The sequence below is a fragment of the Trachinotus anak genome, unplaced genomic scaffold (genome assembly GCF_046630095.1).
Source record: "Trachinotus anak isolate AG129_WGS33_773 ecotype Australia unplaced genomic scaffold, CSIRO_AGI_Tana_v1 ptg000008l, whole genome shotgun sequence".
Classification (NCBI taxonomy): domain Eukaryota; kingdom Metazoa; phylum Chordata; class Actinopteri; order Carangiformes; family Carangidae; genus Trachinotus; species Trachinotus anak.
In genome coordinates this window covers 20,378,424-20,406,275 of record NW_027273859.1, presented here as the reverse complement: position 1 = coordinate 20,406,275, position 27,852 = coordinate 20,378,424, and the positions used below count along the sequence as shown (strand labels likewise).

The following is a 27,852-nucleotide window of genomic DNA, read 5'->3' as shown; positions in this document are numbered from 1 at the left end:
AGGTATAACAAAAATTACTCAAAAGTAGCCCACTGCTTTCTAATATTTCACAACCCTCCCAAGTTAATAGCCTAAAGGGCCTGTTACAAAGATACAGTCCTGAGGGCGTCTACTCAAATACAGACAGTTTTTTTTCTGTCTGTCACTGTATGTAGGCCCATGTCTACGTGGCCAGAACATTAAAAATGTGAGCACGCAAACAGACTCATTGGTTTGAAATGAACTATATTCAAGATTCCTTTAATCCATATTCTAAGGCTACGGTCTCTTTAATATGATGCAATTAAAAAACTTCATAAAAATGTTTGTTTTCCACTTAATGTAAGTGGCACACATAAACAGAAAGTGTGGCAGCAGTGGGTTTTATTTTGGAAGTTTGGCCCGGCAGGCTCTCTCTCTCTCTCTCTCTCTCTCTCTCTCTCTCTCTCTCTCTCTCTCTGGCTGTCCCCTCCGTGCTCACCATGGAGTGGAGTGGATTGCTGGCGGATGAGGGCGCTTCACCGCCATGTGAAGCACACTGGCCGTGTCTCAGCGTCGCGGTGTGTGCAGCCAGCCCTGAAAGTAGGCTAGATGATGAACTGAGCAGTAGATAGGCCAAAAAAAACCAAAAAAAAAATTATAGAAAAGCAGCACCCACCCGATCCAATGTTTGGGTGATGTGAAAATCCCGATCGGAGAGATCTTTTTTTTGGGGGGGGGGGGGGCGAGCAAGCTGAGGTGAAGAAGCAGCAGGACTTTTCGTGCCTGTTGGTGCTCACGCTGGCCATCAGATGACCAAGTTCTGAAAAGTCGATCTGCGCTGTCCCTGCAGTTTTTCAACTCGAGACTTCGTAAGATAAGTAAGTGCGTTTATGTCTTTTCTGAGTGTTCACTGCATCTTTTTGTGCTCGTACCTCAAAATCTCCGTTTTACGCAGATTGCGCACGACTCGTGAAACTTTGCTGAAATTGCTTTACATTTTTTCTTTTTTATGCATCAGGCTACTCATTGCATTTTTTTTTTCACCAATCATAAACTTTAGCATGGCAAGCTATAGCTTACTGCTTGACACTGTTGATAAAAACCCACGTGAAAATCACAGAAACTTGATGTTGTCTGCGACTCCGCTGCGATTTGGTGTCGCAAGAGCAGTCAGTCTGGGGATGGGATGAAGCGGTTGGGTCTGGCGGATGTAGCCTTTCTCCTTTTACCTGCTAAGTTATTTACCCCCTTTATGACAGCACCTGGGGAGCTTAATGTGGTCCGTTTAAAACACCGTTATGATAAATATTAAACTTGAGGGAGAAAGCAGAATCAAGTCATTGAAATGAGATAGAACTGCTCGGTCTGTTTTAGAGAGCTTCAAGCTTTTAGATGATAAGCATCCAGCTGAACCCAGAGCATTAAGAAATATTCTGTAGTGTTGCTTAATGGTTTGATGCACAGGGAATGCAACTACGCAGATTTCTTTTTTTTTTTTTTTCTTCTCTTCATCAACTATTTTGATCTTTTAAAATCACAAACAATGAAAAGTGTCAGTCAGAGGTTGCCATGACGAGCTCATGAGGATGCCATAGCTGGATCCAGCTAATGGTCGGGATTCTAACTGACCTAAATGATCAACAATATATTAAACAGTGTTAATTAGTTTAATCGTGTCCCCACATAACAAAATTCATGACACCCATTTAGTACAAACGATTACCATGCAATGTTGGCTGTGAGAATAGTTTATAAGTTTCTCTTCTCAGTCTGTTTGCTCTTCATCACTGATTGGCTGACCGTTGTACTGACTACAGGAGAACACCTTTCCTGTTCTGCTGTTTTAATTAGGAAGCACGCCACACTGTGATTAGATATAATGTGCAGACTTGGTCACTATAGAAGGCCTTATACAACACTGCCTCTCTTTGTTTGTTTTTGGATAAGGCTTTCTGCAGTTTGATCTATTCATGTTTTATGTGAAATTTAAAGGGTTGTTCTGCCCTGTAGCAGGAAAATAGATTTTTTTTTTTTTAGAGGTGGTTTAATTGCTCTGTTGAGTCTCGTATATTTAGTTGTGATTTGTTTATTAACTTAACAACAGTGCTTTCCTCATTGTCTTCTACTGTAAAGACGCCAGGTCATTATCACACAGCTGTTGAAGACAGTGCCTGTTTATTACAGCCAACTGGATAATGTTAGTTCAGAGGGCAAGTCATTTTAAAATCACCGGCAATCTCTCACACTGTTTGACATGCGTGATACCGTGCATATTGCCAACACATTTTCTTTAAGACGGCGTCTTTTGATGATATTCACCTGAATATAGCTGAGCTGAGTCCTAATGCAGAGAGAAAGCACGATGAGGCAGCCAACATAACATCCACCAGGTAACGGAAGTACAAGATGTTTTAACAGATGAGGCGAGGAGACGTCCGTTCCATCAGTTTCTGTCTCAGTGTTTGCCACACACCCACACACAACATTAAGTACAGCTGTTATGTTCTATACCCTTTGACAGCTCAGCATCACTCTGGAAACCATCAGATTTTTTTTTACACACATCCATGAGCACTTGGTCTTCAGTGATGTGCACGGTTGTCAGGATATGCTCGTGCATCTGAGAGGGGGAGAAAATTGCAGGATTTGGTGCAAATTAGAGTGTGCACATCTATAGTCCTCCAAAACAACAAGTGGGTTGATAGAGAATTTTATCAGTTCTTTTAAATAGGATTGAACTCGGCAGCCTTTAGCTCTGAATGCGTGTCATTCAAAAGACAGTAAATCATTAAAAACAACATTATGGTAAGTTCACCTGCGACTTTCCATTCTGATTAGTTTGAAGTAATTGTCTCTGAAATGACTAACCATGGTAGCCAGTTATTGTACTGATGCCAAGCAGCTGAAACAGACTACACAGCTACTGGTTTCAATAACTCAGACAAACTGCTGCATGCCGTGGACACACACACGCACACACACACACACACACAAACATTGGTTTGCTCTAAAGCAGACATTTTCCACAAAGATCAATTTTCAGATCTGTACAGTGCACACTTTCTCTGTCTCTTCTGGACTCAGTCTCTCACTTGTACTTTTTATTGTCCTTATTCTCGCTCCAATACACACACTTGATTTTATACATACACGCGCGCACGGACGTACATACAGGCACCCACTCTTTCTCTGTCTTGCCTTGCCTTTGCAGATGTGTGTCCTGATCTGCTTCCAGCAGAGGCTCTGCTCATGCCAGTGTGCTGACTCTGAGTTTTCCACTCCCTTTTATGAAATAAGAGTAGGAGACATTAGGGCCATCCAGTAGCCAGATCTGAATGCCTGAGAGCACACACAGATGCACATACACACAGGTTAAAGATGCATACACATACACATACACGCACACATACAGTACATATACACACACTCTGAACACAGGTTAATGAATGTGTGTAATGTATCCAATAGTCCAAGGCTATCAGGAGCAGCTGGTTGCTGTAGTTTTTGGGCTCCAACTCTTGTCTGACATCTCTGCCAATTTGGACGCTTCTTCACCACTGTCTGGTTCAACATGCAGGCTCACGTTGAGGCCTGTGGTGTGTTTACTCAAATTTTGTTTATTTTAAAGAAAGAGGTTAGTGGTGAAAGTAAGGGTCGAGGGCAGACAATCTATTTGCATGATTCTTGTGTAATTATTGGGAGACTCAACAGTGGACCTTGGACTACTTTGTGTACTCACAAACATGATTATTTTGAAATGACAATGTTGAAATATGAAAATTTTCCCCCCACAATATTTGTGAAATAATTTATAATGTCCATCATGCAGTCATAAAGCACAGCTGCATCTTGCTGAGGCGGACTGATGAAAGATTAATTTAGGTGCCACGCAGACTGTCTCCTTACTTTTTCAGTGCTTGCAGCCTTTCTTATGCAGCCATTTTGTGAGTGCATAGGGTTCGAACTTCACCGTTTTCCACACACTGACAAGTCACACTGGAGAAGCTGATACTTTAAAGTTCAGTGATTAAAGCACAGTGGTTCGCTTTTATGGGTATATATTTTATATTTGCATGTTTCCCTATTGGAGCTTAATGCTGGCTACACCACAGGCTATAGTTAACATTAGCATTCTTTACTCAAAGTGTTTGTTCTTTGTCCCTCTCTGTGGTTTCCCACCCGTTAAAGATGCCTCATGGCGTCACATATTCATTCTTTATTCATATGGACTTTATCCCATGATTATAGTTGATTGCCTCTGGTTCCAGGCTTAATGCCCTGAATAGCTTCTGATTTTGTTATGTAGGTTTGGCTAGTAATTCAGTGTCTGATTCCAAAGTAATTAACAAGGTCAAACTAAATTGATTGACATCTTCCTTCACTACTTTTTAGCCCTCAATAAGCCCAGTGAGATGAGCCCTTTGAGCTTGGAGCACCAGGGTATTTGTCGTGATAGATAGACTGCAATGAATGAGAGACAGTGGCTAAAGAAAGAATGAAAAGACATAATAAAGAATTGAGAGTAAATGAGAGAAGGATCAGGAGAGCACTAATGGGGTGCATTACATTCACATTAAAAAAATGTCCCTACTTCCCTTAAGGTCACTGAAAGGCTAGTGTAGTCTTGAATGTCTTTGTAACATATGGTATTTCTGAAAGTCTGTTAGACAAAAAGGCTTAGATCAAGTGCTGCTTTTATAGCCCCTGGAAAAACTATTTGAATTAAGTTGGAGCAAAGATGAATAAAATAATATCTCAGTAGAAAAACATTGTGCCTGTTGATAAAGGTGAAAGTATTGGGTTCAGAACTTTATATATTAAAGTTTTGTGTACAGACAATTTTACCTTTTTCCTACACATCTTTCACCAAAACCATCATAGCTTCACAAAATATCCCTTTTTTTGATTGAACTCGTAGATGATGTACCAGCCCACTAACAGTTGTCACTGGCAATCACTTTCTTTGCAATGCTCCAACGTTTCCTATTTACATCAAGTCTTACTTGGAGTGACTTATGAGTGAGCATGTTGGGTGTTCCGAGTTTAAGTCACTGTGCCAATGACAGTGGGTCTAATAAAATCTTGGTCTTGAGTCAGACAGAATGAAATCAATTTTGAGGCGTGTCAGATTGTCTGATGAATCCTAGTGCTATGATGAAAATGAAGAGATATATGTGATAAAGAAAATGCCAGCACCCACAGTTAAATAGTCCTACTATTTAATATGGGGAAATCAACAAATACGTTTCAGCTATAGGCCATCATCATCCACCTTGTTGACTCAGCTATGACCATGCACCGACAGAGTGCGCAGGATTTAGAGCTGTGCACTGTGCAGCCACTGTTTACTGCTTAAAATTGTATTCATTATTTTATTTAGTAACAGTGTCACATAGACCAGTGTATTCTAGACATGGGTTGTAGCGGGAGTCTCATTGTGAGAATTTCTGCCAGTGCAACGTAAAACTGTTGTTTTGAATTGATGACTATAGATTTCACCACATTTCTCTCACAGTTGTGTACTTTGATCTTGGACGTGACATCCACAAATTGAACAGTTCATAGGAGCGTTTACTTGAGGCCGACTGAAATATCTTTGTTAGAGTCCATGGTTTTTGATTGTCGGACTCCCCGTGTGGAGCTCGGTCCATGTTGTTTTTACCTACAGTGACATTACTAATGTGTTATGTCAGACTCTTTGGCTGCTTTTCCCTCCCTATTTCATCTGGGCCAAGCACCTGACTCCACTCAGTTAAACACAATGACTGTCCAATATCACTGGTATGTTGGCAGAGACAAAGAAGGACAAAAAGAATGAGAAACTGTAAAGGCTGATGTTAATTATCAGGCAGATACCCCCCTCTTCTGTCTTAATGAGTGTGTGTGCGTTCCTGTTTCACATGAGTGTCTCACGCAGATTGAGGCTGACAACTCTTTGTGGGTTGTCAGTGTAGAGAAAGTCCACCGCAGCATGGGGTCATAATCCCATTTAAGGGCGACCTCGTTTTCTGTGCTTTTATGTTTGTGCGTGGATGTATGTATTTGTATCATCATGTCAATGAATATATGATGTAGAGCTTCCAACCCAAAAGTAAACATCCCCACTCTCAAGACGATAATTTCTACTTTGCTTTTCAGGTTTTTCAGGTTGGTAAGACAATAACCATGGTGGTATTTGTAAATTCCTGTTTATGTAAATCTCAAATATTGAAACTTACCTTGCAGCTCAGTGGGAATAAGAAAGCCAACAGTAGTTTCATAAACCATAACTGCTGATGAGTAAATGGGGTATAACCTGACCTGTGTAGTTTTCTTGTGAACAAAGTTTTGTTTTTCTTTACATTCACTCTTTGAGGTTCTTCCTCATGAAACATTTGCAGAGCCATTTATTTGAATATTTTAATATTTAAACTGCATTATTCATATCCATGTTTCTATGGTAGCAGTCTTGTGCCTAATTTCCATTGTAGGCACATTGCTACACTTCCTGGAATAGCCTGAAACTGATGCCAGGGCTGGGTATTGTGTCACCTGTGAGCTTGAACGTGTGTCCTAACGCAGGATATAATCAAAATACAGAGCCAGTTGTAAAACGTTGCTCCATAACACTACTAGTAATCAAAAATTTAACAGGCTGCCTTCAAAACCACTAAGAATTCAGATACCCTATTCCTATTCCAGAAACAGCTATTAATGTAGAGAAATACATTTTTAAAGTAATAATTGAATGTTGTTATAGATGAACAATTATCTGAAAGGATTAAAAACACAGTAGCTCAGCAAGAAAACAAGAACTGACAGTAACACTAAGAAAACTCCTTTAATTTCTGGAATCTTTAAGACATGCAATATCCGGTCTACAAAGCTGTGATACCTGTACTCCTGATGGATCCATTGTGTATCTTATAGCCCTTTTCCACTGCTCAACTCACTTGACTCTACTCAACTTTTTTCAGTTTTCGATCAGGGAAAAGTTGTGCATAGTACCTGTTACTTTTGGGGTTGGAGTTGGGTTGCTACCATGCGGTGGAGAAACGGTATAAGCTCCAACAGTAACATATGTATCCAGACTTTTCTGTACTTAGGTACTGATGCTTAACTTTGAAGAAATGTCTCCTGATGTGTTGTCCATGGACATTAATGCCATTTAGAGTGCACACAGTGGTTCTCAAACCAACGACAAATTAATTTGCACATGAAAAATACAAGTTAGGCTGCCTGAAACTGCATTTTTATACACAGTATGAGCCAAATATCTCCCACTATATTTATAATGAATTCAAGATCAACAAGCTATATCATATTTCAGATATGACTCTGGATACATCTTGCAAACCTGAATTTTTATTCTCTTGCAAGTATCACAGCACGCACGCTTAATTATTGCTTTTTCATGAGTCTGATTGTTTAAAAAATGTACATGCCCTCCACATTTTTCCCTTGGGTCATGTGTTCCCCCCCCTGCAATGACCCAACCCCCCAGTTTGAGAACCACTGCCCTAGCAAATTAGTGCACTCAGTGTACTCTTTCTGCATTCTCTTTTGTTGGAACCTCAAACTTGGGCTTACAACATCACTCTCTCTCCATCTGTGTGTGTCTGAATACTTTTCTTCTGCAGATATAGAAGGGACTGATGTGACCTCTCTCCCCCTAACCTTTCTTTTTCTTTGGCTTTACCCTTGCACCACCATCCAATCTGGTCTTAACCTCTTCCTCCCTTCCTTGTCAGCTCCTTTTGAACAAACACAAATGATTAATAGAGATTTGAGGGAAACATGGGAGAAGCATGGTGCTGGCAGCGGGGTGCCAAGGCAAGAAGTGCATCTGTGTGTGTGTGTTAGTATGTGTGATGCGCTCATGTTGCATGTGTGTGTGTTTATGTGTGTGTGTGTGTGTGTGTGTGTGTGTGTGTGTGTGTGTGTGTGTGTTTTAGGGCAGAGGTAGTGGAAGGAAGGTTGACCACAGGCCTTAAATGTTTACCAAGGGACCCCAAGAGGCCTGGGCTGAGCCTCCCTCTTTTCTTATTGGCTTAGGCAGCCTTCCTGCGAGTCTGAAAGCCTATGATTGGCCAAGAGTCATAGAGGAATGGGGGAGAAACGTGCACGAGTTGGAGATGAAGCACCAGCCTTGCCAGGGCTTTCACAGACTCTTTCACATGAGAGAGGGGGGAGACTAATGTTGGGATTAACATGAGGCCACATGTTGGAATGGAGGGGCTGTTTGGCTCCCTTTTATAAAACGTTGGTTCCTCAACTGATTAAAGAATGTTTGGATCTGAAAGAAAAGACAGTTTTCCCAGAGTTATAAAGAAAACTGGTTTGAAGATCCTCATCAAAGTGTTGTTAAATTGACAATAATAATGGTGCTTCAGCTTTTGATGAGGGGAAAAATGAGATGTTTTCAATTTTGATTTTAGGGTAAAAGATGAAGGGAGACAGAGACAGAGAGGATCAGAGAGGATCTGAGGACGAATGGGCAAAATTTCAAATGCAGAAAATGAGCTGTAACTGATTATAAAAGGGGCTTTTTAGTGAGGCCAGACGAGCCTGCTGCTTGACAGCTTTCTACCATGAATTCTTTCATTCTAACATTTGGCATGTAAGACGTCTGGACACATGCAACACACACACACAGATACACACTGAATATTTATATTAATGGAACATTTTGTTGGTCAGTGCATTAGGGAAAATTACATTTGACATTGTGTGTAGTCCAGTTTTACAAACTATGAGCAATCTGAATTTTGCAATGAAGTTAATTTTTTTTTTTTTTTTTATATAATGTGCTTGGTGCAATGTTTTTGAGGTTTATTTATTTTTCCTCCAGTTTCACTTTATATAGATTTTTTTTTTCAAATCTGTTTAATCTAATAAGTCTAATCCAGAGTAAATGAGTGGCAGGCAATCTTACTGTAATTAGGTGTCAGTGTCTGATATATGCTGTTACATGAACACTCATATGAACTTTGCCCCAGGTATTTTCTTGCCAATAAGTCTTGCAAGGCTCTACCCAGGCTTGTTCCTCTTGAAAATGTGCCTGAGGTGGCTACACTTTTGCTCAGTTGTTGTCGCTCTTTGTAAGTAAATACACTGTTAAATGATCTTTTGGCTTACTATTTCTAGGCCCAAACTTTTTTTTATCCATAATGAGAAATTGATATGTACCACACTGTAGTTATATGGCTTTAAGATCCTCTGTCTCCAGGCCACACCAAAACTGGGGAAAATACTGGCCGCGTTGCCCTCAGAAACATATCCTCCACGACTGGGGTTGTTGGCTGCTCAGCGAAGTTGTGGGGACACAGCTGTAAATAGCAAAGGGTGCGGACAGAAAGTGTGGCCTATATTTAGAGGTCAGACTTGACTGGTAGAACTTGTTCGCCAACACCAGCTTATTGACCAGGAAGAGTTTGTCAGTGTTTTTCTATATCACCGGCCATATGCTGCGAAACAAATCTTATTTTAGTTGTAGGTAGATGGCCTGGGTGAGAGAGGCAGTCACCACACTTCTGTGTTAAAGGTTTTGTTGGGAAATTCAAGTCTAGTGTTTAGAAGGGGAGTTCAGGCTCAGGCTCAAGGGAAATGTGACTGTGGTGGTCTGTCGTACAAATTCTGCCAAGAAGCCTTTCTAGATTATCCTGTGTTTTGCTAAACCATGTGATGATGTGATGACACCGTAGGCCATACCTTCCGCTACTTGTTAATGTGAAATTTTATTAGAAAAGCTTAGAGCTGCTGTAATGGTAAACCCACAGATAATTATCACCTTACTCCGCAGTTCCCCTCAGCTCTATGGAGCATTTTATTGTATTTCAGATGATTGTTTTGGTTCACTGCTTGCAACTTTAGTGTTTTGATTCATTCTCACCACTGTCATCGACCTTGTGTTTCCAGAAGAAAGGCTCTAATTAAACCCACTGTACACTACCTGCCTAGTACCAAACCACAGATAGACCAAGATAACATGAACATCATGGATGATTTTAGTGGCTATAGAGCCTAATTTCTCTCCGGAGTTGGTGGAGACCAAAAACAGAGCGAAAAGGAGAGTGAGTATTAAACATGCATTCATTAAGTGGCCAGAAATACTCCAACATGAATGCTAATACGGCTCATTGTCTCCTGGATGTTCAAGTAAGCAACTTTTTGCCAACAGGTTTTCTATATCAACTTAAAAGTGATAATGTGTCATTGTTATATTCACAGCTTGTTTCTGCTGCCCCCAAATGGGCAAAAAGAAAGGTTTAAAATTACCACATGTGGAGTTGGTGCAATTAATTGTTATATAAGTATGACTTTTTGCCTATGTTTCATATTGCTTTTAGATATCTGAACCTTCAGTAGATATGATTGTATAAAATCATAGCCAATAACAAAATGATTTCAAATGGAAATGTTATGTCATTTTCTATTGTCAAATAAAGAGTGAAAAGTCTCAAAGAATGCATTTACACAGAAAAAACATGCGTCATACATACAACTTCCAACTGCCGCAGCAGCAACCTGGGTGGATGATTAATTATTCCCTGTCTCGTGTTGGGTTTCACATACACCAGCTGAAAATAAATGGCAGCCACACTTTGTGCTCACAGGGCAGAGAGTAAGAAAGAGAGAAAAGAAGAGAGAGGGAGTCTGAGTGTGAGGGAAGGAGGGTTTTTCACATGGGCATGTCATCATGGCGTCCAACTGATAATTATAATAACAGTGTCTCTGTCCTTCTCCCATTCTGCCCTCTGTCCCTGTCTTCAGCGTCATGGCCATCTTGTCGTCCTCATCCAATCTCCTGCTCGTTCTCCTAATTTCCTCCCTGGACTGGCTGTCCACTCCAGGTTCTGCATTTCTCATGGACTGGGAGCACGTGACATCATCAGGTGGGTTACAGTTTTTTTTTTTTTTCACTGCTTTCCATAAAGACTAATAAGCAAGAGAAATAGACTGATTTTATATAAGCCATCCTTCAGACGGTTTATCAATCTCTCTACATGCACCTCATTAAACATTAACAAATGTCATTCAGGTTTTGCGCGCAACATTCTGTTGACACTTGTTATCACGTCTTATGTCAGACATCAGTTGCAGAATGCTGTGTTTGCTCAGATACATGTGGAAAGGTTCACTGTTGAGCAAATGCTGCACTTTCCTGGTTTGGCTAGTCAAACAGGCTAGGGATCAATAGAGCCAGAGTAAATATATGGTCAGGACTTCTCTGTCAAAGTCCAGGAACAGGATGATGCAGGATGTTCAGCCAGCTAATCCAGCTGTCACTGAACCATTTAAAATAATTAGGTGAAAGAATTCTGTGGCTGAAGAAACAGGCCAAACTTGAACTTCGAAATACTGTACCTCTTGAAATCCCTAAAGGAATAGGTGGCAAAGATAGGAATTGTAAATTCAACTAAGATGACTTTTTCCACAACATTTCCACAAGCGATGCTCAGTCTCAGTCACAAAACTGGCTCAGAGATGACAATGAATTGGCATCTTCCTCTAATGGTTGAAGCACCTGAGGCTAGAACTGGTTGAATGTCTGCAGCCCTGCAACCTTAGCCAAGGCAGTTCTTGTTTCTCTGAAGTCTACCACTTCTACAACAGCACATGATTTACAGAAATTCTCACAGCCAAGATACTGCAACTTCCAAGAAGGGATCAATTCTGCTGTTGACTTTGTCAGAGTGTGTCTCCAAACTTATTAAAAAGACAATGTTGCTGCTGTTTTTATTTTTAGGCATCTTTTTACTTGTGCACACCTTGACTTGAAAATTATGCTTCTCTTTTGAGATTTTTGGCAAGGATTACTGGGTCAAAACATTGAAATAGCAGCTTATCAACATCCCTTCGATTGGATTATGTATAAAATAGTTATACTATAAGTTTGATTAATTAGATGTTGTAACGTTTTAAAATTTTTTTCTTTCTATCTTTCTATTTTTGAACATTCTGGCAAGTCACTGTCTTGCTAGTGTATTCTTAGGTGCATCTGCTCATTGCCATTAACAAGTGAGCCAGACAGCATTAGACAGAGACCTCCAAACCATCTCTGGACAGCCTGTCAAGTGGCTGCAGCACCTGTTGCTAGAATGGAAAGCACGTGTTTTACCTGGTGAAACCCTTTGTGGGAAATTTGGCTGCATGTTATAGGCTCTGAATGAGGCCCTAGTCATGTGGATTTACTCAGCACATGCACATATACTCAGCAACTATAAATGATTTCTCAGTACCTTGCATTTACATTGGTACCAACTCTTTGTACTGCCAATCACTTTGAGAAAGAGTACTTAAATAGCAGGACACATCTAGTTTATATAGTTACAGAAAAGCTATGACACATTTAATGCCACTTAAGTTGTTAATGGTGCAGCTTTTTTTTTTTTTTTTTTTTTGCAACTACAACCATTTTGACATTTAACATTGCACAAGGTTTTTCTGATGTTGGCATTTGCACACAGGACCGTGCATATCATTATCTGAATGTAGACACACATAATGTACACATTCATCATTCGAGTGTTCAAGCATGCACGCTATTTTCTTCATTTGTAATTTTAGGGTGTAATTGAGCAGGATTATTATCTAGGTTGTAGAAATTGTTTGCCGTTTCAGTGGGGTACTTTTTTTTTTTTTTCTTTGAGTGGATTTAGTTGGAAATCTTTCCTTTGGCCTCCACTGGGGAAAGCCAGCTCATTTTGTCTTCTTCTGCCAAACCAAGACCAAGTCCACACCCCTCTTCAGTCAGTCTTCAGTCAGGGGGGAAATTTTGCCATCATTAATTATTTATGTTGATGCCTCATGCTGAGATCCAAAGATGATTTTCTTCATGTTTTTGGTCACTACGGTCACATAATCTGTAGCTTAATAAAACCCAGTGGTCAGGGAATAAATAATGTTAACGCTTCAGCTATTAGTTGCTGAAGTTGAGTTTTCGGAAAATAAATTCAGCCAATGTGGCACAGAAGTTCAAGAGCATTGGTTCAATTTAATGTGTTCTGAACACATTGTTCAGTCTGCTCTGGTGTTTTTTGTATTGAAATAGATTTTGGCCTTTCCAAGCAAAAATAACTGTGGTGCCAGTGCTAGTAGTCACATTTTTTTTGTTTGTGAATCAGCCCCTCTTCTTACCACAGCCTGAAGTATATCTGTATGAACATAGTGTATTTGGATTAACTAAATACCATGGTGGCATTCTGATCAGAAATGAACGGCAGGCTCCGTAAGATAAGTGACTTTGCTTGCTGGTTTGATGAAGCTGAGAATCCCACCTGAGAATCAGAGTTAGTGTCCTGTTAAGATGTTTCCACAGACATGTGATTGCATGTGAAAACTAGGGTCTACTAAAGGTCTAACAGTCATGTGTATAAAACATGGGTAGTTAAATTATTAGTATGATTTGATAATATTCACAAAAAACTGTTGATTTCAACACAGCCTCTAATTACATTTTAAGATGCCATGTTATAATAAAAGCACTAATGTAAAACAGATGGGCGTGTCTGGAGCCTACTGTAAATTGGTAAAACTGCAGAGTTTTGAGCTCTGAGTCTTTGCCCTCAGGCATTTTGCCTTTGACTTTGTAATTTGCTCACCAACTGTAGCAAATGTCTTTATCTCTGTGGGTTCACATTACATTCCTGATAAGCTCCCAGACAAACCACTGATAACGCGTTGAGGTTGAACCATCAAACATCCTGACTGGTCCACCTTCAAACGTCAAAATGATCTCGAGCGAGCTCTGTGGTAATGTTGCCCTGGTCCTCCTCAACAACCGTTGAAACATCTGTAAACACACAGCAGCCACTGATAACACGAGCAAACACACGCAGGCTGCGCCTTTCTCAAGTTTAGCACTGTACTATCTCTGATCCTGACACCTGTTTTCTCCACTTGGTTGTTCACTTAAAACTGTCCATATTTGACCTTTTACCCACCACTCTTTCTCTGAGATCTGCATCTGCTACATAGCACAAATCATTGAAGCTTGTTGGGCAGGTCAATAACAGTCAACATGTGCTTTTGGGATTGTTTAAAACCTTATTTACATTGTAATACATTGCTTGTGATCCATCTGTAACTCCACCTCGGCCCTGCTTTTGACTACCATTGCCTTTTTATAAGTACTTTCTAAAACTGTGCTATGCAAATAAAGTTATTAATATTATTTTTATTATTATGTTGTTGTTGTCAATGTTCCACTCAAGAGCTTGACTGGAATTTTTGGGTTATACTGTTTCTGCCGCATTTTTATGGCTGTTGTCAGTCAAGCCGCACAACAAACCAGGAGTAGACTTTTGGAGATGCTTCTATATATTTAAAGGCTTACCAGAGTAATTAAAGCCAGTGGTAGCCATTTATCTTGATCTGTTCTCTCTCTCTCTCTCTCTCTCTCACACACACACACACACACACACACACACTTGCTTTTTCTTTCCCCCTGCCTTCCCTGAGTGTCTGCGTGTGTGTCTCAGGAGGACTCGCTCCTCAGGCCCATAGATTGATCCTATTGTGTGAGGCTGTGTTCTTGGCCACAGAGGTGGTAACCAGTGGTAACCGTGCAGAGGTTTGGTCTGCCGGGCTTGTACACACAATCTACAGTTACATCTGCTTCAAAGACAAGCAGTGGGTGTGTTTGCTCTGAGCAGTGAAATTGAGACCTTGTGTAGGATATGTTGTCTGAAGTTAAGCATGAAGTTGGAAACTTGAAAGGGAAGAGGAAGAGATGCACACTGTTAGATGGTGGGAGGGAGAATACATGGTGGAAGAAATGCTCTGTAATGGAAGGATAAATGCAAAGATGCAGATCCAGCAGCAGCATGTAGGACACATACTTAGCTTAACAAAAGAGCCCGCAACAAAACCTGCTTACCTTTATAAAGAATCTTCCCGAAAGCACAGACAGAAACAAAGGATAAGAACATATAAAGGAGAAATTGTTACATAAAAAAAACTTCATTGAAGCTTTTTGAATACTGACAAATTTATCATTTTTAGCTTAAAATTGCAGTGTTGAAATTCTGCAGTGCTACAACAGATAATCACATTTTAGATTATGAAACCAAACACCATGAGCAAGTTTCAGTTTTTCAAAAAGACAAATGAGAAAAAAGTGTGTGATCGCAATGAATGCTGTTTTCTATATATGACTTTTGGGTGTAAGGACAGGGAGTGTCGGATGTTTATGACAAAAGTATGATTTGGGGAAATATAAATATATATAGTGATCATAGAAGCAGCTAAAATAAGCTATATGTAAGTTTTGCTTTTCAAATTTCCAAATTATATTTATCAAGACACCATTTAACAAAAATGTCAAAAAGGTCTAATAGGATACAATGATGAGGTGAAGTCATTTTATATTCATACGGTCAAAGGTCAACTTCACTGTGACATCATAATGTTCTATGAATGGCTAAAACTAAGGAACGGAGGAGGAGATAGTCACCATATTTATGGAACCTGACTGGTTGGTGCATGAACCAATTTAGTTTTAGTCTTAGAGTATCAGTTATAAAAAAACAAAACAGCTATGGAGCCATTTTCACTCATATCTGAAATGGGGACCTCACACCTCACTGTAAGGCCACACAGTCAGCAGCTGAATTTAACATGTTGCTTTGTCCCGTGTGAAGACGCCTGACACCCTAGTGATGTGTGGACGTCAGCAGAGCAGAATAAGCCACAATAATAAAAAAAATTAAAAAACAGAGCAAAAGGTGAGGAGGGATGTAATGGCATTAAAGAGATTAACATCATTAGTTCAGGCTAATAAAAATTGCTGGGACCAGAGTAAGCTGACTGGGTCATTGCATGATTAAACAGACCAGATTATGTCTGTTAGACTTCAAAGCTATGAACACTGATGGGAATGAGGATCAGATGGAGCGAGAACTTGTCATGCTGTGGGCCCAAACTCTAATAGGGAGGCAAAGCCATAGGTCCTGTTGTGTAACTGGGAGGGAAGGCAGGACATACTCAAGGAACTGAACAATGGCACTTTGATTTTCATTGTCGGTTTTTGTTTTGAAGGTGGAAGTTCAGTGTGTGTGCATTTGTGTGCGTCTGTGCACTTATGTGTGAAACTGCGTGTGCGCGTTGGCTGTTATTTATATCACCTGTTTACATTCCCGTGTTTGTATCTTGTTGCAGTCTCTCAGCTTTCTCCCCCTCTTTTCTGGCTCTCTCAAATGCCACATGGCCTCCTGACTCAACATTTAACCTCCACTATTAAGCTCAGTTTCAAGCTTTTCTTTTTCCTCCCTAAAATGAAATGCATATGTTTTACATGGTAGAATTTGTGAAATAAATTAGATTCCTGTTTGAATTTTTCCTCACCTCTTCCCATCTTTTCTCTCGTCTCGTCTGCTCACTCTTTTCTGTTCCTCATCATCCCAGACACCTTCCCCATGGAAGACAATCGCCAGCCGTCTGCTGCACGCGCATTAACACCTCTACGAGAGAGAAAATTGGGTGTGTTTGTGTGCGCAGGGTGTGTGTATGTTGGGGCTGTGGTGCAGGGATATAAATGTAGAACTTGGCATGTGCACACTGACAGGCGCTTTTGCTCACACACTGTCAGCGATTGCTGCCAATTTTTTCCATCTGGTTAACAGAAACGAACGATGATGTTGGTGCAGGAAAGGAAGTGACGCGGATCATCTGGCTTGGGTGCTGCAGTGGCAATCGGAAGTCAGCAGTGCTGAACAGCAGTACAAAACATGTCTGAAGTTTACATAACTGTTCACCAGCGGTGCCTGCCTACTCCAGCGACATAAAGCGAGTGAATACTATATGGGTTAAAATTGAGACTCGCAGCAGCAATTCAGCTTTGAGTGCCGTGTAATTGTGTTTACACAGTCAGTCAAGAGCAGAATACGAGCTATGTGAGTGAAGAGACCAGGGACAACAGGGTTCCACTGTTCAGCGGCCGTGTGTGTGTTCTCTTCAAGCATAGGGCAATCAAATCAATTATGTGCTAATAACACAATAAAGAGACAACAAGCAGTCCATATAGCTAGTGTTTATGTGTCTGCCTTTATGTGTGTATTTTTTTTGCTATTTCACGGTAGCTTAAGCAAGATTAAAAAAAAACAACCTGGTCACAAACAGTACATGCAGTCCCAAAGTAATAGATGATCAGATTTATTTATGTAATGCTTTAAAAATAAACCAAAGTGCTTTAAGCTCAGGGATACCAACTACAAATATAAAATCTTTTCTCTGCATCCAGACAGCATTTCAGCAGCAGCAGCAGCAGCATTCAGCACTAATTGTGGATGGGAAATACCAGAGTGGGAGATTACAAATAGAAGTCATTGGCAGTTGTTAAGTCTGGGAGGATATTAGTGCGCAGAAATTTTCTCCATGTCAGAAAGGGCCAGGGAGTGTCTAATTTTAGATGCAATTGTAATGCAATTGCAATTGTGATGCAATATGTTAAAAAATAAAAAAGGTGTGCTGTGAGAATTCAGTGCACCATCAAATAAACACACCCACATTCCTAATGTGTGGTCCAACATAGAGCTGCAATGGCTATGGAAAATTATGATTTTTAAAATATTTTTTATGAAGATCCATCAAGCATTCGACATCCTGACATATTTTTGTCAGCGTGCTCAAATCAGTGCCATTGCTAAATATTAGTGCATCATATATTCAAGTTTCATTTGCACAGCAGTCAAAACTGATGTTGTACCTGCCAGTAATTGTTCCTAGTGGTAACATATATGAAGAGAACCTTGAAAGACCCAAAATTGAACCCTGAGGGACTACACAGGTAATAAATCCCCTCCAGAGACTGATATTGTCACTGAGAAAAAATTATTTAAAGCTGTTTAAAATCAATTTGTCCTGGGTATTAATTCCTGTTTTCATCAAGGGAAATATATCGTCCAATATTTAGATGTTATATAATGACAAAATAAAAAATGAAAAAAAAGCATTTCAGTTTTGCAGCCAAAGATCTGTCTGCTGCATCCATCTGTCTCTCTCTCTTCCTCCATCTTCACCTCTCATGTCTCCTGTCTCCTCTGAAGCGTTATTAACCAGAACACTAACTTAAATCGGCAAATGAGCTGGAAAAGGTGGTAATTCATAGCGTCATAGCCTCATTTTCCCCGTGCTCCTCATGACACTCAAGCATTTCACAGTGCGATAACTGATATAGCCTGGTTGCACCTTTCTCACCGCCTTCTTAGAGCTGTTTGCCAGCTGGTGCAAGGGCTGGGGGTTGAGTGCTTTTTTTTGGGGGGGGGGGGCTTTTTAGTGGATTCTAACCTTAATGGCTAAAGCTGACATCAAGGTAGATAAGTGGTTTCCTAGCTCCTCTGTATGGATTAATGAAGACGGGACATGAAGCTAAGAGTTGTTTATCAGTCTCAGCTGCACACACACACACACACACACACACACACACACAGCCCACAAGGACCAATGGATACGTATGGACAGCCAAGATGAGCACACACACACACCAACACACACAGACACACACACACACTCAAACACACACAAAAAATTGGCTCTTTTTCTTCCAGCCGAAGGCTTTCAGCTGTCACTTCATGGCAGCAGGCAGGTACGGGCAGGATTTAGCTTCTCATCGCTGAAACTCTGTTATGGTTATATATTAGTATGAAAGAAATCTACAAGTAAGGCCCTACAACTGAATTACCAGCCAATGCATGGCCGGCAATCAACATCTATCTGTCAGGATGTTGCTCGGTGGCTTGTGAGCTTGTTATAACTCGAAGATTTCCTTTTGCTTTGCTTTAACCTCAGAAAAAGACAGTATGGTGAGAATGGGAGTACGGGCTTTTTAATGTAGACAGTATACAGTAATGTATAGGTACTTTTTGCTTTATGCTTTATGATATCAGATATGAAGCAGCAAGAGAAGAAGTATGATAATCAGGAAATGAGTGAGAGAAAGAGACACTGAGAATTGGGTGAGAATGTGAGACTCTAGGTGTTGCTGCACAACCTTTTTACCTTTGACACACTTCAGATTCCACTGCCATCCATCCATGCAAACAGTTTTTAAAAAAATGGATGTGCCCTCTGACCTTTACCAGCAGAGCAGCATTCTGCATGGAGGGGTTAACTTTCAAAACACTGTCTGTCTGCGTGCTTTCAAGTCTTCACCACCCACACTAGAACAACAGCTGGGAGATGACATTCACCAAAAAAGTTTGTCTTACGGTGTAAATAATTACATATGCGCAACAGCTTTAAGGAGCGAATCGCTGGAAGTAACAAATGATGACAGCGTACAAATGAATGAACAACAGTGTGCACATGTATTAGAAACAAAATTATAACAGATGAATGTCTGAGTTGTCTGAAAAGTTGCTTATCTTAAGATTCTCAGGCATCAAGAGATACGTACCAGCACAAAAACATGGATTTCCAAAGTGCTATTTGACTTTTTTTATATAACCTAGCCTGCTGTAGTTCTAAACCCTCTTTGCATCCAGTGTCTGCAGAAAGCTCTTTGATGGTGGCAGCTGGAATTTGCTGGATGGGGGGAGGGAGGGCGAGTTGAAATAGCAAAGCCCTGGGAACTACGACAGTATGCAGGAGAGTAAGGGAGGGAAGGTGGAGAACAGGGGGGCAGGGAGAGAGCTAGAGGCACAGCATAGGAATGCGGAGAATTATGAGGTTACACTGGCATCAAATAGAAAGAAAGCAAAGTAATCAAAGTCATGGTGTATATATTCTATATATAAATGATGAGTGTGTGTTGTCTGACCTGCCTGGGGTTGGGGCTTGTTTGTAAGGTTGCTTTGTTGTGGTGCCTGTGGTTAGAAGTGTGTTTATATTAATTAGGGATGCATGCTGGGCAGGTTTGTGTCTGTGTGCAAATGGTGTATGTATGCACATGCTGGTGGTGTGTGATTTCATCTTTTTAGTGAGATTTAGCAGCCGTTTTAGTTTTATGTTTAGAAACTCACAAATGATCGCACGATATTGTTCTGCTCCAGTCTGTCTTTAATTCCTTGCCTTGTGTTCTGACGCTTGTTTATGCTCTGGTTCTGTGTGTGATTTATGCTGCAGCCAGTGAGGAGAGAGAGCTGGGGGAGAGAGCGGGTGGAGCAGAAATCAATGATACCTTCAGTTGCTTATTTATGGTTGCACCAAACCCCGGCACTCTCAGCTGGCCTCACTGTCAGGAGAGGGAGGTGGTAGAGGATCGGTGATGGGGAGTGACAGAGAGGTGGAAAGGGCTGAGTCAGGGCCTCGGGGTGGGGCAGAGGACAAATGGTAAGAAAAATGTGTGGATAGATCTTAAGATTATAAAGCCATGGTGACTGAAAATCGATGCAGCGTCACTCACTGTGGACGGTACGTTAGTCTTATCTCCTGCCAGTGGAGAGTGTTACTCACTTTGCTCATCACTTGGCTGTGATCGGGGTTGTGTGTTTTTCCGAAGGCCGCTTGCAGCTGCGTACAGGTATAATCATGATCACCACAAAATATGTGATGCTCATGCAATATAGTGCGAGTATGTTAAAAGAAAAACAAAAAACACCATATGCTGACACATTTGCCAGCCTATATTGGTTTTGAAAAAAAAAAAAACCCTAAATCTAAGACATTTGGATGTATGATTATCTTCATTAGGAAAACCAGATTCTGTTGGTGAAATACTTCAAATATCGTGTTGTCATATGCTGTAGAAGTATTTTGAATCTATATTTGTATAACAGCCCTTCGTGTTCAAACAAAGAATCATACTTGATATCCGACGCTCACAACTAGAACATTTTATTGACAATATTTCAATTCCTCAAGGATAGGTGGCAAACTTGAGATGTCATTATATTGTGGTGTTCTTACCTTGCCCCCTGGTGTGTTCTCTTATTCTGACATTGAGGCTTAGATAGGATTGCAGCGATCTTACTGGCCTGGGCTTTGAAAAAGTGATTGTTGTTGTCAATTAGCAGCAGCGATGGTTCAACGGAGAGTGAGGGTTACGGAGGCTAGGTTTTATCAGCGTTCCAGCGTTGCTAAATCTAAACCTCTACAGGGTGGCTAGACTTCAGGTGATTCATCATCCTAATGCAGTTTGAGTTCTTCTGTGTATTCCGCCTTTTACCGTTGTCTTTCCCTCACTGTCTTTCAGCCCCTCTTGAGCCTCATTTCACGGAGTGCGTGTCGAGGGACCAGGAGACGTTCCGCTGTTGGTGGAGTCCAGGCTCTTTCCACAACCTGTCCTCCCCCGGAGCAGTCAGAGTCTTCTACCTAAAGAAAGAGTGAGTTTGGTCACCACTGAATGTACTTTACCTAGAGAAGGCCAAGTAATTGTTTCGCATGTGTAGCACTTTATCTATTTGCTTTCTTCCTTCAGGTCTCCAACTAGTGAATGGAAAGAGTGCCCAGAATATGACCATTCAAAAAGGGAATGCTTCTTTGATGTAAACCACACATCTGTTTGGATCCCCTACTGCATGCAGCTCCGCACCCAAAACAACATCACCTTTTTCAATGATGATGACTGTTTTACTGTGGAACATATTGGTTAGTAACCAACATGCGTGCGTATATCCTTATTTTTGCGATGTTAGGGGAATGCTACATTGAATTTAACAGTGTGAAGCATGTTTTCGTGTGATAGATGGTACTTGCCGCTGCATATCAGCGAAACCAGCAAATGTCACATGCTTGTCAATGTCGGACCAAGTGTCAGATACAGTGTTTACACAGCAAATGTTTTGTTGTCTGATAGTATTTATCTAAGCAGGACTGTAGACAATGCTGATAGATTCTCTACTGTCACATGGCAAGGTCATATGTTTGCTGATATCTCTATCATGGAAGATTCTTTGCTTATTATCTCATTTGTGCAAATTGATTATCAGCACGTTTTTATATAGATAACTATTGGATGTTGTCTTTTTTAACCACTGAACCTAAACATGTACGTGTAGAGTAAAAAGGACATGAATGGTTGGTTGTTTGGTCTGGCCATTCGTGTAACAGTTTGTGTCTGTGGGAAAAATATCTCATCAACTGCTGGCAGCATCTCCAGGAAGATTGCTGCTGATATTAATGGTCCCCACATGAGTCATAGTTCGTGTGTTTTTAATTAGCTCCCTGCTTGGGCTACTATTAGGCCAAAGTTTCCTTTCATAACAGAGAAATATCAATTTGCAATAGGTGGCTTTCCAGTAAATTCCAATTCCATTTATTTCACTAATTTAGTTTCATCGTCCTTATGCCAACCTCAGGCCAAAACATCAACACTGTTATACGTTGTAATCTCTTCAGGAGATTGTCATGAAAAAAAATGTTTGCAAGCAATAATAAAATTTTAATAACATGCAAAAGTTTTTGTTCTGTTCAAACTGAACTTTTACCCTTTTCCTGGCAGTACGTCCTGACCCACCAGTGTCTCTAAACTGGACCCTCCTGAACATAAGTCCCTCTGGTCTGAGTTATGATATCATGGTCAACTGGGAGCCCCCACCCTCTGCAGACGTTGGGGTGGGCTGGATGCGCCTTGTGTATGAGGTCCAGTACAGAGAGAGAAATGCCACAAACTGGGAAGCAGTAAGTGTTCTCTCCTTTCCTTGCTCCTAAATTCTCTCTCTCCCTCCCTTCCTTTTATGCAGACACACACACATACACACACACACACACACACACACAGTGTTGCATGCTAACACATATAAACACACACCTTAAAACTTTACAAAATGCCTCTGTGCGCATACACAATCTCTCACAAATGCAAACACTCATGCACCCCCTTAAAAGTAAATTGTAGGTAGGTCATAGAGGCACAGTGTCGTGTTTCCTGTCCCCTCCCCCATCAAGTGTAGTGGCTAAAATGCAGTGTAGCTCTGTTGGCAAGGCAGTGGAAGCCAGAGCAAGACCCTCTGGGAATACACAGCCTCTCTGAAGGAAGTGAAGGGAGGGATCTGTAGGTCAGAGGCCATGGGACCTTGTACAGGCTCATGTTTATCACCGCCTGGCTGGCCAGTCTGACAAATGCAGGCCTTGGAAACTGTTTTAGAGCCCTCCATTACAACAGCATGTCATCTGTCTAATGTATCTTAAATGACTCAACAATTTTACCTTCGGAAAGGTCACAGTTACGGGTACCAAAAATAAACATAGAGCTTCGGACACCCTATTTAGCTAAAGTCAGCTTGATTGTTTCTGCCAATGTAGACAAAAGCTGCATCCTTTTCTGATGAATTAAAACACAGCAAAAACACTTTTTTAACCAGTGTTTTTGTTCTTTCCCTCTCTCTTCTTCTTCCTACGTGTTTCTGTATTGCAGTTGGAGATGGAGCGGCACACCCAGCAGACAATCTACGGTCTGCACATAGGAAAAGAGTATGAGGTGCACATTCGCTGCAGGATGCAGGCCTTCACTAAGTTTGGAGAGTTCAGTGACTCCATCTTCATTCAAGTGATGTCCAGCAAAGGTAAAATCATAGTGGGTCATGGGTGGAACAGATGATAATGGTGATGATGATGACAATGATGATGATGGGTTCTGTTTCATGTTTTTTTTTTTTTTTAGAGACTACTTTCCCACTCACACTTATTCTTGTTTTTGGGACTATGGGCATCCTCATACTCATCATGCTGGTTGCCGTATCCCAGCAGCGCAGGTAGGAACAGCTTCTCTCTCTCTCTCTCTCTCTCTCTCTCTCTCTCTCTCTCTCTCTCTCTCTCTCTCTCTCTCTTCTTGTGTCTGAAACTCATTCAGCCTCATGTTTGCTAACTTAGCAGCAGTGCAGCTCTTAGCAAGGCCACACACACACACATACACACACACACACCAAATACTCACAAATACTGTGTACGGATTGTCTTCATTATGTACTCCTCCTCTCCCTGCTGCTACAGATTCATAATGATTCTGCTGCCACCTGTTCCTGCACCCAAAATTAAAGGCATCGATCCAGAGCTGTTAAAGGTACATCTATGTCCATGTTGTTATTCTGCCTTGTCTGTATTTTAGGCCCCAGTGATACTTTTGATAAACCAAATACCAAAGATGTTGTACGTTTGTGGTAATTTGAAACAGTGTCACCATTTCATAGTTTATCCACTACAGAGCTCTATCAACTGTAAGATGTCCCACGTAGTACATATGTCTTCAAATTATTTATGACCACTAATGAATTTGCATTAGGTGTTAATGTTACACAACAAATATTAGCTTTTATATTGTGATCAGATTTGTTTAACTCTCAAAGATGCAGTCTTAGTCAGGCTATGTGATTTCAGAGTAAGATTGTAGCCATCAATAATTCACAGGAGTCAACACATGGATTTGTACATTTTTTATTCAGTATAGGGATTGTATAAAGTGTTGTGTAACCAATGTTTTTTATTACATTTCCATTGTAATGCTGATTAAAAACAGACTCTCCCAGGCGTCTATGTGGCTCAGTTGGCTGAGGCACATTAGGCCACGTAATCATCACAACACCCACTGTCCCTCTCCCAATCAATGCTTATTTATCATCTGTCAACATTCAAATAAAAGCAAAAGAAAATGTTCATAAATAATTTGAAAGCACAAAGACCGGAGGACCACTGAGGAATAATAAGACATGAGGAGGGTCACGGTTCAGCCTTGTGTTGTGGGAGTATTATTGGCAGTGATGTAGGATGCATTTAAGAGGCAGTCTATTTGCTCTATAAAATCCAACTTCACCCCTTGACCCCTGAAAAAAAGTCCTCATATGAATAAATAACATGATAATGCTGCTATTTCATAATTGGACGAAGAGTGAAACAAAAGTGTGTTAGGTTTGCAGCTGATAGTTTAAAAAATATATATAAATTACATTGCTGTGTAGAGAATAGGGAAAAGCAAAGACTTTTATTATTACATGGATTTCTGATTTCCGATTTCCATAAACACTTAATGTACACACAAATTTGCCCACATGCAGAAGGGGAAGCTGGACGAGCTGAATTTTATCCTGAGTGGAGGTATGGGTGGCATGCCCACCTATGCGTCAGATTTCTACCAAGACGAGCCATGGGTGGAGTTCATTGAGGTGGATGCTGAGGATGCAGACGCGAGGGAGAAGGAGGACAACCAGGGCTCAGACACCCAGAGGCTCCTCGGTTTGTCCCAACCTGTCAGCCACCACATGAACATAGGATGCTCCAATGCCATTAGGTACTGCACAGATTCTCGTGTAAAGGCAGTGTTGTCATGCTACCAGGTGGTTTTACAAATATGAATTTAATCCCTGTTTTCCAACTGTTTTCCCTCTCCCCCAGCTTCCCTGATGAGGATTCAGGCAGGGCCAGCTGCTACGACCCAGATCTGCCCGACCAAGACACCCTAATGCTTATGGCCACCCTGCTGCCAGGCCAAGCTGAGGACGGAGAGGCTTCCCTTGATGTAGCAGAAAGAGCTCCAACCCCAGAGAGAAGCGAGAGGCCCCTCGTCCAAACCCAAACTGCAGGGCCCCAGACTTGGGTCAACACGGATTTCTATGCACAGGTCAGCAACGTTATGCCCTCGGGAGGCGTGGTGCTGTCTCCCGGCCAGCAACTCAGAATCCAGGAGAGCACCTCGGCCACAGAGGAGGAAACAAAGAAGAAAGGAAAAGAGGGTGAAGACAGCAAGGAGACTGTGGAAAAGAAGCAGAAAGAGCTGCAGTTTCAGCTGCTGGTAGTGGATCCTGAGGGAAGCGGCTACACCACAGAGAGCAACGCCCGGCAGATCAGCACTCCCCCTAGCTCCCCGATGCCTGGTGAGGGGTACCAAACCATACACCCTCAGCCAATGGAGACCAAACCCGCAGCCACAGTGGAGGATAACCAGTCACCTTATATTCTTCCTGACTCTCCCCAGTCCCAGTTCTTTGCTCCTGTTGCAGACTACACAGTCGTACAGGAGGTGGACAGTCAGCATAGTCTGCTCCTCAACCCACCTCCCCACCAGTCTCCCCCTCCCTGCCTGCCACAGCACCCCCTCAAGGCCCTGCCTGCTATGCCTGTGGGGTACATCACCCCAGACCTACTGGGGAAACTCTCACCATGAAATGACAATGCCACTGGACCCTTAGGTGCAAGGTTGATTGTCCAGGAAGTCTCCTGCAGTCACAAAAGCCTGTTTCTACCTGATTCGTGCTGGAAACCAAATAACTCGTAGCACACAGTGTGGGTGAGAGTGTACAGGTGTTTGTTTTCAGAGGGTGCTGGAATGGAGACATAAAAAGCTACAAGTCCTATTCTTGTCTCTTTCACATCTGCTACATCAATTCATTTGATGCAAAGGCTACCAAAAGGTTAAACGTTTAAAAAAAAAAAGTGCACAGTTTGCTCTATTTGTTGACATCCATGCACAAGACACAAACAAATAATAAGTTAAGACTGTGATTGCCATGAGTCCAAAAAGCATTAGCTCACTGCTTCCTTGGATCTCATTACAGCTGTGGCTAATTGTGTTTAGTGCAGTGACATTGCTGAAGTCTTAATCTTACAGAGAGATGTCAGTGTATGATTGACTGGGAGAAGACAAGCACATTCTGGTCATATTTTTCATACCACACCGTGAAGAAGTCATCGCTGATGTTGATACCTCTTGCTGGCAAAGGTGTTTTGCCGCTCAATTGTGGCTTATTTTATATTCTTAAAATTTCTTATTTCATCATGTCATCTTATTAGTACTTTGCTAGAGATATATTTTTATACAAGAAGGCATTAGCTAAAGAAAGAATCTGCCCTAAAATCCAGTTGAAAACACAACTATGCAGTTTTACCTTGCATTCCTGGCTTCATTTTGTTTAATGGTATGCTGTTCATATTTTCATGATGAAGTGGCCAAACTGATTATATGATGTCATTAGATTTTTCTCCCCCAGAAAAACCAAACATTACAAAATGTAAACACACAGACATGAATAACCAGGACAAAAAAAAAACACTGATAACAACAAACATTTACTATTATATTATACTATTATATATACTACTATTATTACATTTCCTTCCTTCCTTGTGGGATATAGAAAGGCATTCTGGGAAGTGAAGGAAATCACCTACCAAAGTAGAAATAGAGGTGAATAAAATGGAAACTACAACATTTCATCATGAACTAATTCCTGATAACACATGTCCCAAAATGGAATTTCCTTTTAACCTGAGTTTATTTATTTTTATTTTATTTTGACATGCATACTGTACTGTGAACATACATCACTTGGGAGCCACTTCGTGCTGTAGTAGACTGAGCACCACCAAGTAAGTGCCTTGCTCAAGGACACATTGATATAGTAATTTATCAGAAGGGAACTCCCAGCAGTTCAGAAAAGAAGGTACTGCATTACATCCTTTAAGAGCAGCCAAGTCTTGCCTTTTCAACCAGCACTCACTCATAATCTCTCACTTAAAGTGAAAACTTCTTCTCATGTTGCATTGTTATTGCAGGGACAGCACCTGGAGCAAGTTGAAAGACTGTGAAAGTATGTGATAGCTGTAATTAGCTAACATTTTATACATATAATCTGCCAGGTACACAGTGTTAACGACCTGTGCCTATGATAGTGTTACTAGCTTGCCGTGTGTGTGCTAAGGTATGCTTACATAAGTAGGATTTGTGCATTTATGCATTGCTATATACATGCAAGTACTGCTATGCAGGTGAATTGGTGTAAAGCCTCTTTGTGTATAGATTCACAACTAAAAATCTGCACATGCACTAACACAGTAACATGCATACACACACACCTACACTACATCATCATCAAGTATTTGCCTTAATTGACTGAATTAATTTTGCCTTTCTGACAGCCATAACAAATTATGAGCTGAAAATTGTGTAAGAAAATAGTTGCAAGGGTGAACATTTTGCGAGGCCATTTAACTGTAATTTGCATGTTTCAGATAATGCTCATTAAACTGACCACACTTTCTGAA

At 41.0% G+C, this 27,852-nt stretch overlaps 1 protein-coding gene across 1 annotated transcript; it reads left to right on the top strand.

Moving 5' to 3' along the window:
* The first annotated feature begins 478 nt into the window (after positions 1-478).
* On the top strand, positions 479-27,371 carry ghra (growth hormone receptor a). Its single transcript, XM_071483389.1, has 10 exons — positions 479-839; positions 10,714-10,835; positions 21,074-21,203; positions 21,299-21,468; positions 22,322-22,500; positions 23,237-23,384; positions 23,483-23,573; positions 23,812-23,881; positions 24,870-25,102; positions 25,207-27,371. The coding sequence occupies exons 2-10, from the start codon at positions 10,718-10,720 to the stop codon at positions 25,973-25,975; spliced, it is 1,908 nt and encodes a 635-aa protein (XP_071339490.1). The 5' UTR covers positions 479-839; positions 10,714-10,717; the 3' UTR covers positions 25,976-27,371.
* Positions 27,372-27,852: the final 481 nt, after the last annotated feature.